At 46.4% G+C, this 13225-nt stretch overlaps 2 protein-coding genes across 14 annotated transcripts in view; both read right to left on the bottom strand.

Moving 5' to 3' along the window:
* Nucleotides 1–557: 557 nt before the first annotated feature.
* Nucleotides 558–8462, bottom strand: rcor2 (REST corepressor 2). 5 transcript variants are annotated; one of them, XM_061763740.1, is made up of 14 exons: nt 8413–8462; nt 6541–6693; nt 6137–6193; nt 5174–5254; nt 5018–5070; nt 4774–4935; nt 3925–4049; nt 3793–3859; nt 3450–3689; nt 3304–3381; nt 3169–3226; nt 2605–2672; nt 2383–2532; nt 558–2305 (listed from the first exon to the last, which is right to left on the bottom strand). In XM_061763740.1, the coding sequence occupies exons 2-14, from the start codon at nt 6665–6667 to the stop codon at nt 1985–1987; spliced, it is 1587 nt and encodes a 528-aa protein (XP_061619724.1). In that variant the 5' UTR covers nt 6668–6693; nt 8413–8462; the 3' UTR covers nt 558–1984. The 5 variants fall into 5 exon arrangements, with proteins under 5 accessions (XP_061619724.1, XP_061619722.1, XP_061619720.1 ...); XM_061763738.1 differs by lacking the exon at nt 8413–8462 and adding an exon at nt 7575–8357; XM_061763736.1 differs by lacking the exon at nt 8413–8462 and adding an exon at nt 8031–8357.
* Nucleotides 8463–9096: 634 nt separating this feature from the next.
* The window catches only part of LOC133472445 (protein phosphatase 3 catalytic subunit alpha), a 39205-nt gene continuing 35076 nt past the window's right edge, over nt 9097–13225 (bottom strand). For all 9 annotated transcript variants that reach the window (XM_061763216.1, XM_061763220.1, XM_061763215.1 and 6 more), the window contains one exon: nt 9097–10776. In XM_061763216.1, the coding sequence (XP_061619200.1) occupies nt 10574–10776 (203 nt within the window). In that variant the 3' untranslated portion in view covers nt 9097–10573. The remainder of the gene's footprint in view (nt 10777–13225) is intronic.

Genomic DNA, 13225 nt, shown 5'->3' with positions numbered 1-13225 from the left:
TCAATGCGGCGTCTGCAGCAACCATTCGTTAAACTCCTCCCATTGTCTTACTTGATTATCGTCACTAGGGTGGCAGGATCTCAGCGGACTCCGGGCGAGGCACACCCTGAACTGGTCGCCAAGCGATCGCAGTTCGTTAAAATCATTTTCAAAACAAGCCCAGCGCTACAGGTCATCCAGGACTGGCCGCAAGAACGGGGCAGACGACTTATCCGTCCGTGCATTTGCTATCGGTCCCCCTCCAAACACGAATCGAATTGGAGATCGCTGTCCAAAGATGAAAGCATAATAGGCGACGTAAGCGCCACGACGCCTCGCAAAGTCGTCGCCGACTCTGCAATTACGAGATCAAAGTTCGTCGTATCTGCAAAGATCATGTAGCCAACAGTTCAAGTGGGTCTGTATTTCATCATTACAAATCTTGCCACTTTGAGCTCACTGTAAAAAACAAAACAAAAATACTGTAGCATCATTAAAAGACTACTCACTATTTATCATATACCAACATGCATCATCATCAACTTGTTTTGTCTTTATTGTATTAAAGGTTGAAACTGTGCGGTCATTTCTTTATTCTAGAAAAAAAAAACCAAAGGCAAATGTAAACAATTTCTCACATACAGGACGTACAAGCATTTTTTTCTTTGCGTGAAAATGAAAAAGGAATGAAAGGCACGCCAGCTTTAACGCCAAACGTGGAGGGAGAAGCGACTTGTGAACGGTGGCGGCAGTCACGTGACTGTCAGCCCTGGCCCGGCCAGGCCTGCTAACCAATCAAAATGCACCAGATTCACTGCAACAATTTGGATTAAGGTTACTGTAGCAAAACATCATAGCAGCTGTCATAAGAAACTCAGTCTTTGGTTTCCTTATTTGTGCTCTTAAAGCGACAACTGACTGTGGCTGAATAAGTTGCGAGGGAAGACGACTCACACACAAAAGACTCCCTTAGTGCTTAGTCTTTAAGAATATTCACAAACTGCAACTATTCGCTATCCTCGAGCTCGCCGTCATTGTAGTCCATACCAGTGGGACGTGGTCGAAACGTCATCCCACCCTGAAAGGCTTTTCCAAGTGGCTCAACATTGTACCCGCTTTTTCCTCGTCGAGGGTTCAAGTTGTAACGCAAAAAGCTGCTCGAACCGCCGGGGCACAGGTCCTGTTTGGGGCTTTGACATTTTAAAAGTGTGTGTGTGTGTGTGTGTGTTGGAGGTAGGTGTGACAGTGCAGATTGAATATAAACACTTAAGAGCTGACATTTTGGACTGTAGTGTTCATTCACAAGACGCTGTGAAAACGTGTGATTTAGGGTTGCAAAATTCCAGGAAATCCAGGAAACTTTCAATGGGATTTTATGAGAATAAATCAGGAATTTACCAAACGGGTTGGCTTGACATAGGAAACTTAAATATAGTTCATATTTTAGCATAATGCTGAATAAATAACATATTCCATGAGAAGGAAAAATTAGGAACACACACTGGTGAGAAAGCCTTTATAGTTACAGTTCGTCCGATGAAGACGCTCTCCTCGCTATCAGCTTAAGAGACAAATGTGCTGGTGAGACTTTTTCTGCTCCTACCTCAAATCAAACCTCCTGCTGACAGTTGAGTTGTGCGCTTGGTTTTATTTTGAGGAGTTTTTGTTCCAAGTGCACCAACCTTTGAGTTTTTTGACTTCAACCGGTCACTTGGTCAATTTCTTTGCGTCGTGTTGTAAGCAAAAATTTGCGAAACGCCGCTCAAGTAAAGCAGCAAAACAAAACCAAAGGAATGAAGGTTATGTTACACGCTCAGATGTAGGCAATCTACATCTGCTTCTGACAAAACAAATGTTTATATTTACACTTAAATTATTCTCAATTCACATTAATTCCCATGGAAAGTTTCCAATGTGGAATATTTCCAGCTTCATTTACCATTGAAATTCATCAAAACGTTTGGGAAATGTACTGAAAATGTGCCACCCTCTTGCTACTTTTCTCCTAGTGAGAGTTGGCCTGCTCCACCTTGATCCCCACCAGCGACGGCGGCGAGCAACCGGGAGGAGAAGCCCTGAGGACGGAGCTACCGGACGAGGAGGTGACGGCGGGCCGGATGAGGGGCGGCGGCGGGTGGTTGTGAGGGGCACGGTTCTGCAGCGGGCGGGTCTGCAGCGGCGGAGGCTGGCGCAGGAGGCCGGGCGGGGCCGAGGGCGGCGCCGGGCGCAGCAGCGGGGGAGGCTGGGACAGCGACGAGGGGGTCCGGGCGGAGGAGCGGGGCGAGGAGCCCCCGGCCGCATCTGAAGACGAGTCCTCCGTCCTGACCTTGAGAAGCGAGGGAAGGAAACGACAGGGCGAGTGAGCGAGTGCTGGCGGGCTACGCTTTTGCCACGCTTCCTCACCTCTTCCTCCTCCGCTGCCCCTTCTGACGCAGCCACCGCCTCTTCGCCGCTCCTCCTCAGGTCTCGGACGGCCACCTGCTCGGCGGCCCACTCCCTCAGCACCTCGTCCAGATTGAACCTGCGGCGGTAGCTCACGAAGAACGAGCTCACCTGTGAGCATGAGAACGAATGACAGTGACTGCAACTGAGGGAGGGAAAGAAAACGACCGGAGGGGGGCTCACCTGAGCAGACGTCTTGTTTCCAATCACGTCGGCAATGGCTGGAAAGTCTTTGCCGTAGCGGCGGATCGCTGCAAGAGCAAGAAAATGGGATTTTGAGGTACTATGAACCCCATAACAGCGCAATTCACCATTTCCTTTTGAACATAAATACTCTACAGTATGGAAAACATTTTGATTCAAATGTAGCAAAAAGTCAATACCTGTGTGTGTGTGTGTTTATTACTATTATTAGTCGTTGGCAGAGAATAAAGAATATATGACTGATTACTGCTACACCGTCTGTCTACGTGTTGCATTCAAGCTGTTGCTGAAAGGTCTGCCGATCTCCAACTACAAGTCGAGTCACTTGTATCTCAAGGCACCACTGTACTGTACAATGCTCAAAATGTTATGCTTGCAAATTCTTTTACACTGTGTAGTGTAAAGGTGTTTTACTAATTTGAAATCCATTTAAGTGTGCAGCAGGTGTAAAATTAATCAAACAAATATTTCAAATATTTGTATTATATGGCAGGTGGGTGTGGAATGCGTGAGAACTGGGAGAGGATGGGAACGTGCACTCACCTTGCACGGCCAGCAGCTGCTCTTCTGTACTCCAGCGGGCGTTCATCTTGGGGGCGGGCTGCAGAAGAGAAGCGCGTCACTTCACAGGAAATGCTCAGATGCTCTCAGTCAGGGAGGCACGGGGGACAAATATACCTCAGTGGGTCTGAAAGTGTCGACGCCTCCGTTCAGACTCAGTTTCAAACTGCTGCTGTTCTGTTTAATACTTTGGACCTGAAAGAGGAAGTGGAGATTGCGTTAAATTGGCAGACGGACAGCGTGCTACAGGAGAGGGAACGCACCTGTCGCTTGAGCGACACCAGCTGTGCGTCCAGCTGTCTTATGGTCAGCACGCCGGAGTCGTGCGAGGCGGACAGCGACGTGATGTCGGCCCGCTCCAGGTGCATGCCCTTGGGCGGCCGGCGGCGCGCTCGGAGCGGGTGGTGGCGGTACTGAGCCCCGATGTTCTCCTTCTTGATCGGGCCGGAGCGACCGGGGACGACCTTGTCCGAGGCGGCGCCGTTGGAGTTCTGTTTGGCTGCCTGCGCAGACGCGGGCCCTCACCGATAAATCGTCTTTGTTTGGTGGTGTGCGGAGAGATTTTCTTTTTTTTCCCCCCCCCCCGCCCCCCATTTTAATGCTCACCTCCTTCTTGGCATCAAGCTCTAAGTCGCTGTCGCTGCCGGGCTCTCCTTCCTCGGGTTCATCATTGCTACAGTTGAAGAAAATAAGTTTCATCCTTTTTGTTTGTTCATCAAAAGCGCTGTTCATTCTCACCTATCGTCTTTCTCCCTCTTGCTCACCAGCCTCCTGGCCTGCCGGTCCATGACGGAGGTTCTGGTTCGTGTCTTCTTCCAGCCGTAGTAGTATTTCACCAGGCTGGAGATCAGCTTGTCAGGAAGCTAAAAACAAACGCGCACACATCTCGTCAAATGTTTGACACGAGGCGCATCGTGTAGCACCCAACCGATTAATCGCACCATTTTTCACACATTACAACATACAACAAAGAGAATGACATTCAAACAATACCAACTTTTGGGTAAGTTTCAGCGTTTGCATTTCTTGACGGGAAACGTTTGAGAAATGAAGAAAAATATTGGTTCAAGTTGCAGTGAACTCTCTCTGTGTAAATATTGCAAAAGCAACTGTCAAAGATGACATTTTGACATCTGAGAAAGGAAGCTCTGTTTTTTATTTTGAAAGCATCACTTCACGGCAAAGAAAAATTATGGCGCGGGAGAAACGTTTAACGTTAAAGGGCATTGTGCATAAATAATGTTTTGCCAGTAACTGCGCTATTATGTTGCTTACATACTGCATAAATGTATGTCCCAAATCTTTTGCATATTTTCGTACTTGAAAATTACTCTCTGTTGTAAAGTTAAACAAATACTACAGGACAAAGTATTGTAAAGCAGTCAAACATTTGGCCTGTAATTCGTATCTTTAGTTTTAAGCGTAAAGGGACCCAAAAAGAAGTGATTTTAGTCATTCAATTTGTTTTTATTTTTTATTTTTTTTTATTAATCGGCCGATGAACCAGTTATCGGAATTTTATTCTGCCAAATACTGGAATCGGCACCAGGCTGAAAAAAAAAAAAAAAACGGTATCGCGCGTCTCACCATCTGCTGGATGCGGTGGAAGCTCTTCCCGTGGAAGCTGAAGGCCTGTTCGAACAGCACTTTGTCCTCCACCGTCCACTCGTCGGGGAAGGGCGTGAAGTTGGCCAAGTCGGCCAGCGAGCGCTCCACATCGTGCTTGTGCCACAGCAGCATGCCCAGGGCCTGGCGGCGGCGTTGACACGGTTCATTCGGGGCGCTTGCGCATTCTGGGGGGCAACAGGACCCGCCGTGCGGTCTACTCTACCTGCTCCATGTTGTAGCCATGTTTTTCTTTCGCCATCAGGATGTATTTATCCACTGCGTGTGACAAGAATGACAACACGATCAGCGACAGAGAGACGAGGCAACTCCTCGCAAAACGAAGCGTTCAAATGTGGTGAAAGTGCGCGCGCGTGCGTACGCATGGCATCCGACAGCTGACTGTTGGGACGCCACACCAACATGCTCCTCTGCTCCTTCTCAGCGTAACGTGCCGGGATGTCTGCAATTGAAACCCAATTCAAAGACTCACTGTGTGTGAAACGCCGCCAGGTCAATCGGGTTTGGCGACCTACGCCGTAAATGACGTGCTCATCATCAGCATCGCGATCGCACGGATACCTTGACTTGCCAGTTCAAGTCGCTCCGTGAACTCAAATGGCATTCATTCCTTGCAGCCTCACAATAAACTTGAAGAAAGAAAAACAGAGATTAGGGCCCGACTGGTATAGGTTTTTGGAGGCCGATGCCATTATTGAGTTGAATCAAATTCTGATAACTAATTAATCGGACGATTTATTGAAAAATATATAGAATTCATAAAATAACTTCTTTTTTGGTCCCTTAACGCTTACAACAATAAAGATATGAGTTATACACGGAATATTGACTCAAAAGCACTGTATCCTTTAGTTGTTTGTTTGAACTTTACAATACAGCAAAATCAGTCCATTTTTTGTTTAGTTGAATGTCATTCCCTTTGTCGTATGTTGTAATGTGCTAATGATTACAAAAAAAAAAAAAAAAAAAAAGGGGGGGGGGGGTGGTGGGGGTTAACCTGCCAGCAGATGAATGAGTCATTTTAAAACAAATTTTAATTACTGGGGGTGAGATCAGGAGCTGGAGTCGGTCAGGTTTGGCGTATTTTTTTTTTCTTTTTCTTTTGAGCACCTGCTCCCCGTGAGCGTTTTCATTTTGGATTTGTCAGAGTATGAAGTGCATCGACGTGTGGCTCTCCCTGACCACATGCGAGCCCATTACTCGACCACCCCACAACGTAGCTGAAACTCGGACGCAACTCAAATGTTCGGCTCGAAAAACTAGCAAATTGGACCACTAGTAAGTCAAGGTAGCGCTGTACTTGCAACTGTAGCTGGAGCCTTACCTGGTTTAAAATCCGGGATCTGGGCCTGGTAGTCTCCTCCCACTCGGATCATGCTGTCTGCTCAGGAGCCAGAGCGAGAAAAGGGAACATTTAAGAGGAGAATGTGGGCGTGGTCGACGAGTTTCAGAGGAAAACGCGTCCGCCGTCGAGCGAGCAGGCGAGCGGGACGGACAGACAGGATCCCTTTTTTTTTTTTTTTTTTTTTTTTTTTTAAATTCACATTGAAATGAACTCATATTGTGTCCAAGCCTGCTTGAATAGTTTACATTTGCCCTTGGGGGTCGAACTAAAATCATCCAATCATCAAACGTGGACTAGTAAGTGCAGTTTCATAACAGGCACGACCCGATGTGAAAGTCTTAAGCACATGGAAGTCATAACGTCATGAGTGTGTTCGTGCGGACCGTGAGCGTGCTCCTCGTCGCTGCTCTCCTCCTCGGAATGCGGTTGGCTGTTGCCGTTGGTTACCGTCTTGGTCCGGCTCCGGGACAGCACGCCGGCGGCCCCGGAGCGCTCCATCACCGAGGGCATGGTTTCGCAAGACACCAGCGCAGAGCCTGAACACATTTCAAACGCTCCCCCGTTAACACAGTTCAGTTGTATTTCGCTTTTAAGTCCAATACATTTGCATTTAATCGATGACTGTTTGTTTTGAAAATTTGAATGGAAGAACAATTTTGAACTTTATGTGCAGCACATTTTTAATTGAATCACCGAAATAGGAAACTGCGACTAATGTTACGGTGTCTTACACACAGCACTTGTCGAGCCAAGCATTTTTCGAGGTCGTACTTGGTGTACAAACTTTGAGAACTACTGCTGTAGCACTCCCAAAAACATCATAAAACGTCTCAAATAGTTGATCTCCACAAGCAGCCATCAAATGAGCCTCCAAATATACGGAGAGGAAAAAAGAAGACAAATATACAATGCACAGCAGCCTTCTGTTGTCAAGCCTTCCTCCTCCTCCTCTTCATCGGTCACATGAGGTCATCCCATCACACTCGCATCCAAACAACTCACATCGGAGAAGGAAAAACAAACAAAAACAAAACAAAAAACCCTTTTTTACCCCAGTTTGCGACCACCCCAAAAAAGTGTTTGAAAGACCAATTCTGAAGGACAATGCAGGGCCCTCTATGGGGGTCTTTGTCTCTCAAAATGCCCCCCTTCCCCCTAACTGCAACAGCTGTCCCGACGACATTAACGTCCCAGGAATAATCAAAACCGACATTTTTTTTTTTTCTAAGCACAAAAGGGAGAGTTACTGTGCTAGCCTCGGTCACCACGATGGTAGCCTCGAACACAACGATCAGTGTATTTATAAAAAAAAAAAAAAAAAAAAAAAAAAAAAACAACTATCGCAGCAGAGGCGAAAGACGAGACGTCAAGGAGTTAATTGTTGTTTCAAATGCATTGAAGTGGTTCAAATACGCACTTGCTTCATCGGTTACCCCGCAATTAACGCCCGATGCAATGACTTTGGGCTCTACTTCCCCAATTGCGCCCCAGGGCCTTTGAACAGCCGAGTGAGCTCTCGGTTTGCGCTTCGGGTGCCAAACACGAGTCCGTCCCTTTTGTTTTCGCCACGCTCGAACGTCGGTCGCCCCGGCAGCGAGCGACTCTCGCGGAAGTCCGGAGAGAGTCGCTCCTTTTCACATAATCAACTCCATTTCTTTTCCTTCGAGGTGTTTGGTGGCCTCGCAAGAAGTGGATATTTATTTTCAAAGCGTGGGCGCTCGCAGTCCTCCTTCCGAGTCCGGCGTGTGTACTATTCGTCTAATAGTTGGGATGCTAGCGTTAGCCACTTAGCTCGCGGAGGAGGCTAGCACCTCCGCGTTACATTAGTAACGTTTACTCCGAGTTGCGAGTCGACACAACAGTGCCGTTGTACCTGCGTGCCTCGTTCCTCCGCCGAGCTCCAAACTTATATACGTCTCTCTCTTTCACGGTGGCTTTGACAATCTTCCAAATAAAGAGTTATGTGCCCCAATTACGCTTTAATTCCCCCAATTTGTGCTCAATGAAGTGAAGTGGCGGCGTGGAGCACAAATGGAAGCAGCCGGCAAGTCGCACAGCTCCCTCGGAATTGCGAGGTGCTCATCCGCCGCCCGGTGCCTCTCCCAGCTTCCAGCCGCGCCGCTTGGATTGAGGAGGAAGTAGTCCGCGTAAAGGTCCACCCGGCTGAAATGCCATTTGTGCTCACGTATGTTCAAATGCAGAAACGTGCGCTTAAGACCGTTTTGCGCACAAAGACAACCATGGGGACTACTTGCCGGTGTGTCCGCGGAGGGATGCGTCAAGTGTGCATCTCAGTGCTGAGGCAGGCTGTCCAGACTTGCACTGATGTGTGCACCGGGAGCGGGGGGGGGGGGGGGGGTGGTGATTATGTGTGTGTGTGATTGGGGGGGGGGGGTGATTATGTGTATGTGATTGGATGGGGGGGGGGGTGATTATACATGTGTGTGTGTGTGAGATTGGGGGTGGGGGGGGGGGGGGTGCACACAGCAGAGCGTTTTTGCCTTTGAGCACCGTAGACAATAAAACAGTTTTATAATTCCTGCCTAATGTCAATTAGTGGCTTCGTGGCGCCTCGTGCGTTGCTGATGGCGGAGCGTCCACACGCTCCCATAAATGCCCACGTCTTCCTTCTCCACGAGGCCTCTTCGTCTTCACGTTCTTCTTCCATTTGCCTCCTCCTCTCATGAGTCAAGTGCAGGGCGCTCACCATTCCTCTGCCTCCCCCTCTTCGCACACGGATTCAGAGGTGATGGAGTGAAGTCCTCCTGGTTGTTCTGAAGCTAAACGCCTTCAATATCAGAGCAGAGTCTGGTGTCGCGTCTCCACTACGGAAAGCCACTGCATTATTTATTGCATTTACAAAGACCAAATTTGCTGCTTCATCTAATCGAAATGGGAACAAGAGTGGAGGCAAAGCAAGTCAAACAGGATTGTTCAGGTTGAAATTCATGCACAGTTTTATTGAACAGTTATATAAAATACTAGTTTTTCATAGTTGCAAGTGCATGCCTCATCTGCCAACAGTTTTGAAGTTAAATTACAAAAAGCAAGGCTTCATGTCGTGTAGTGAATTACTCGGGCACTTAAGCAGTTTCTTAAAAAAGATCCACATATTTTTGTTTAAAGTATTGAGCAGTATCAAACCTGTAACTGATATACAAAGCAGAGTTCCAAATAATAACAATCATCATTAGAATCGAAGAACCAAATGACAATTTCTGTGGCACATTTACAAAACTGAACAAAAGCAATGTTTTTGTTTTTTGTTTTTTTCCCTTAAATTTGAAACCTCTTCTATGACAAGAACGGCTAATCATGCATTTTTCAGCTCCACGTTGTAACCACACACCTCACAAGATTTGTCAAACATGCTTAATTGGACTGTGTGCACGTACAAGCGCCGCTTAAAAACAGGACTCGTCGTCATCTCAAAAAAGAAGGCATAGCGCATTGTGGTGTTCATTGAAAATATGCAGGTAAATATTTCCAGTAGTGTGTATGTTCGAGAAAGCGCAATATACTTCAAATATTTATCATTCAGAATTTCTTTTTCAGTTCTTTGACTTTTATAAAACATGCATAGGCAGACGCTTTATTCTTTTTTTTTTTTTTTCTTCTTTTCACACAATATAGTTTTCCTACTCTTCCTTTGTTCGTAATACTTAAAAAAGAGAAAATGAACACTCATTTCCAACAAGCCTGCCTGAATAAATCTAACTTTCCCTTCCAAAAACAAAGAGACAAGCAAACGTATTAGCAAATGATAGGTAAATGTAAATTCCAGTTATGAAACTCAAGAAAATAGGTATTCATTATCGAGTTGTTGAGCCATTTTACAGAAGGAAAACAAAAAATTAAAAATTAAAAATCAGGTCAAAGCACACACCAAAAGAACCTGAGGTAAGCGTAATATGTACATAACCATAAAACGTTCCATTATTTGGCATTTCCACAACATTCTTTTTAAGACTGCCTAATTTATTTCAGAGCTATTTTAAGAGAGAAAAAAAAAAAAAAAATCAATAAATAGTTCTTAATTAGTTTGTACACCCTTACATTTTTAAAAACGGCATCTCATGTTCTGTCCTTTTTAGTGCTGTGTTTTTGTAAACGTACAATAGTTAGTAAGAAGGTAAATAAGCAAGGGTTATCCAAGAAGAAAAGAAAAATGGCCATCCGCTCTCTCTCTCTCTCTCTCTCTCTCGCGTAGTGCGTGCGGAGCGGCGTCCAACCGAGCGCGGGCACGGGCGCCTCCCAGCGCTTTTAGCAATAATTTAGCAATAATCTGAAGGCATATCCAAAGACTAGCAAGTGACATGACACCCCACCTCCCCAGCGTGACCCATACATGCCTTACCCCCACTCCCCCCGCCGACCTCTCACCCCTCCCCCGCGGCCCAGCGTGCCAGAGGGCCTCTACTGGATGCCTCCGCCGCCGCTGGTGCTTCCTTTGCTGTCCGTGCCGTTGGTCTCCGAGGACAGCGCCTTGTTGAGGGAGTTGAGGCTGGCGTCCGAGGGCAGCGCGTCCCGCCGCGGCGGCATCCTCTCGTTGATGCGATCCAGGCCCTTGGCCTCCTCGAAGCTGGTGATCTTGTGCTGGGGCGAGAAGCCCTTGATGGCTGCACAGAAAAAGGACCACCGGCTGTGATTTACGGAGAGAGGAGGACAAAGAACAGCACAAAATCCCCCCCCCCCCCCCCCCCTCCTTTCGTACCCCCCTCGCTGAAGACTTTTCCCCCAATGTTTGTAAACAAGAGGCGCCGTGCTACTTCCGGGTGGCAGAAAGTGATGATAGCTGACTCGAACTGAAATCACTGACAAACATTTGCGCTGCTAGAAATAGCACAAAAGGTTTGTTTTTTTTCTTCCATTTACTTCAAAAAAATCTAAATGAATCCAGCGGAACCTGTGGGTGAGGAGGATAAATCGAGCGCTTGTCATAAATACAGCGTCTTACTGAGCAACTGCGACCGTCTCCACGTATATCCACATCATATCATATCTTTGCTTGTGTGGCTCCTTATTGTGCGCACGTTGGCCACCTGGGGTCAGTGCAATAGAGACGCGACTATAGCGTATACGCTGACGGGCACAACTCCAAAAGCTACACTAGTAGGAGTTGTTTTATGCAGAGGATAAAGAATATATGCCTGTGAATATTATATTGTCTATTTTTGAATCAACTTACCTTTTGAAATGTAAATTACGGTGGACGTTGGGGTTTCTTTGCAAGCCACTGACCACGCGGAACACCTTCTTTTCGACTGACGTCACACATTCAAACAATGGCGGTAAGCTAAAATCATCATTTTAAGCCATTTACCCTGTTTTCTCAAACCCCTGCCTCGCTCAAATGACATAAGGGTTTGTTTACTAGTGGTGCTATCGGCGTTTTTGTCACCCGGAAGTATGCGTGTCGTCATAGGCCTTTATAAAAATCGAAAACATTTTGGGGAAATAAGTACTGGCTGACTCCAAAGAGCCAGACACCTTTTGACACACACACAAAAAAACATCTTAACTAGGGACCTTGAGTTGCATCTAGTTATTTCTAGGGTTGGACATTTGAGCACATTTCCCAGATTAACTAAGGGGATGTCAATTAATTGCTTCCCCCCCCCCCCCCCATTACAGTATGTGTTACTTTTAAATGCCACTGGACTACGGTGGCTGACAAGGGCAAACATGCCACAAAACCAAAAAACAAAACAAAAACAAACCCACAGAAAACCAACAACAGAAAAAGGCGGCAGGAAAAAAAAAAGTGCTGCAATCACAGAAACAAAGCACAAGCAAAAACGTAACCAAAAGAAAAATGCTGTAAATACCAAACACACACAAAACCCCAAAACAAAAACAAGACAGAAAGAAATGCTGCGGATTCACTCAACCAAACCGAAGCGTATTTTTCTTGATGTCTTTTTGAAAGACTTGCTCGCGACAGGCGCCGTGAGATACCAGTGGCACGACATCCAAGTTTTTCAAGATACGAGCCGTCGTTTTTAAAAATTTGAGCTACGAGCGTTATAATGTGGCGGTGAACTCAACTCGCGACACAACAAGCAACCATTTGGAGTTACGTCGTGTCAATTAAACAACCTTTGTTTTACAGTCTGCTAGCTCAATGCTAACAGAAATTGGAAAACGCGATAGACAGGCTAAAGAGTAGCATCCGTGTAAACAGACAATATAACATGATTCACAGGCATATATTCTTTATACTCCCCCCAAAATGACAAATATTACCGAGTCACTCACAGTAGTGCTTGGTTTATGTCTGCGTGAGTGTACTACACTGCCCCCGGAGGCCACATCGTGCACACCAGGAGGAGCCACAATGAATTAGTCATGACCAACAAACTGTTTTAATTCTGTACAATCTATTTAACGGGGCTATTACCATGTGTTTTGGATCCAATCACATATTAAGGAGTGCTATTTTGATCATTAAAAACATTACGAAAAATGTCAAAAGGACATAGGAAGACATAAGTGGGAATTTGGGCTTTGTTGTGGGGTTTCGTGTGTTTTTGGTATTTGCAGCATTTTTCTTTTGCGTTTGTATCATTTCTGTGTTTGCAGCGTTGGACCTCGTCAGGCACCTCAAAATGTTTCGGCGCCAGCGTAGGCCACAGGCATCGCGTCGTACTTCTCGTTGAGACGGAATTGAAATTAACTAGTATGCACATCAAAAGTCGCTTTAAATCTCAGTCCTTTATGTTTTTACAGGGAAAAAAAGCACTTTGAATTTAAATAGCGGAACTAGACGGAGGATTTCCGAAATCCCTCAGTGAGCGCCGTGTCGGTCCCGTCTGGCATCGGGGCGAACGGACCACCACGCGGACTCTCATTTGGGTGCGCGCGCTGCTCATTTTCAAAAGACGCCCGAGGAGTCCAGACGGAACCCGACACGTCACAGGCTGGGGGGAAGGAAGGAAGAAAACAAAACAAAAAAAGACAAAGGAGAAGAAGGGGGGAATAATAATGGGAGACAAAGACGAGGGAAGGAAAGAAAAGAGCAGTGGAGCCCACTGAGACATTCACGTCCACAAACTAGAACCACGTTGA

Source organism: Phyllopteryx taeniolatus, chromosome 23, assembly GCF_024500385.1.
Source record: "Phyllopteryx taeniolatus isolate TA_2022b chromosome 23, UOR_Ptae_1.2, whole genome shotgun sequence".
NCBI classification, from domain to species: domain Eukaryota; kingdom Metazoa; phylum Chordata; class Actinopteri; order Syngnathiformes; family Syngnathidae; genus Phyllopteryx; species Phyllopteryx taeniolatus.
The sequence above is the reverse complement of the archived record's forward strand: the minus strand, read 5'-3'. Positions and strand labels throughout refer to the sequence as shown.

What these genes read in the sequence shown, in the direction of transcription:
- rcor2 (XM_061763735.1), bottom strand. Translation starts at nt 6,703, where the DNA reads ATGTGTTCAGGCTCTGCGCTGGTGTCTTGCGAAACCATGCCCTCGGTG. An exon ending in AAGAGGGAGAAAGACGATAG is followed by an intron (nt 3,860 to 3,924) that starts GTGAGAATGAAC and finishes CTTCAACTGTAG; the next exon opens with CAATGATGAACCCGAGGAAG. An exon ending in TGGTGTCGCTCAAGCGACAG is followed by an intron (nt 3,382 to 3,449) that starts GTGCGTTCCCTC and finishes TTCCTCTTTCAG; the next exon opens with GTCCAAAGTATTAAACAGAA.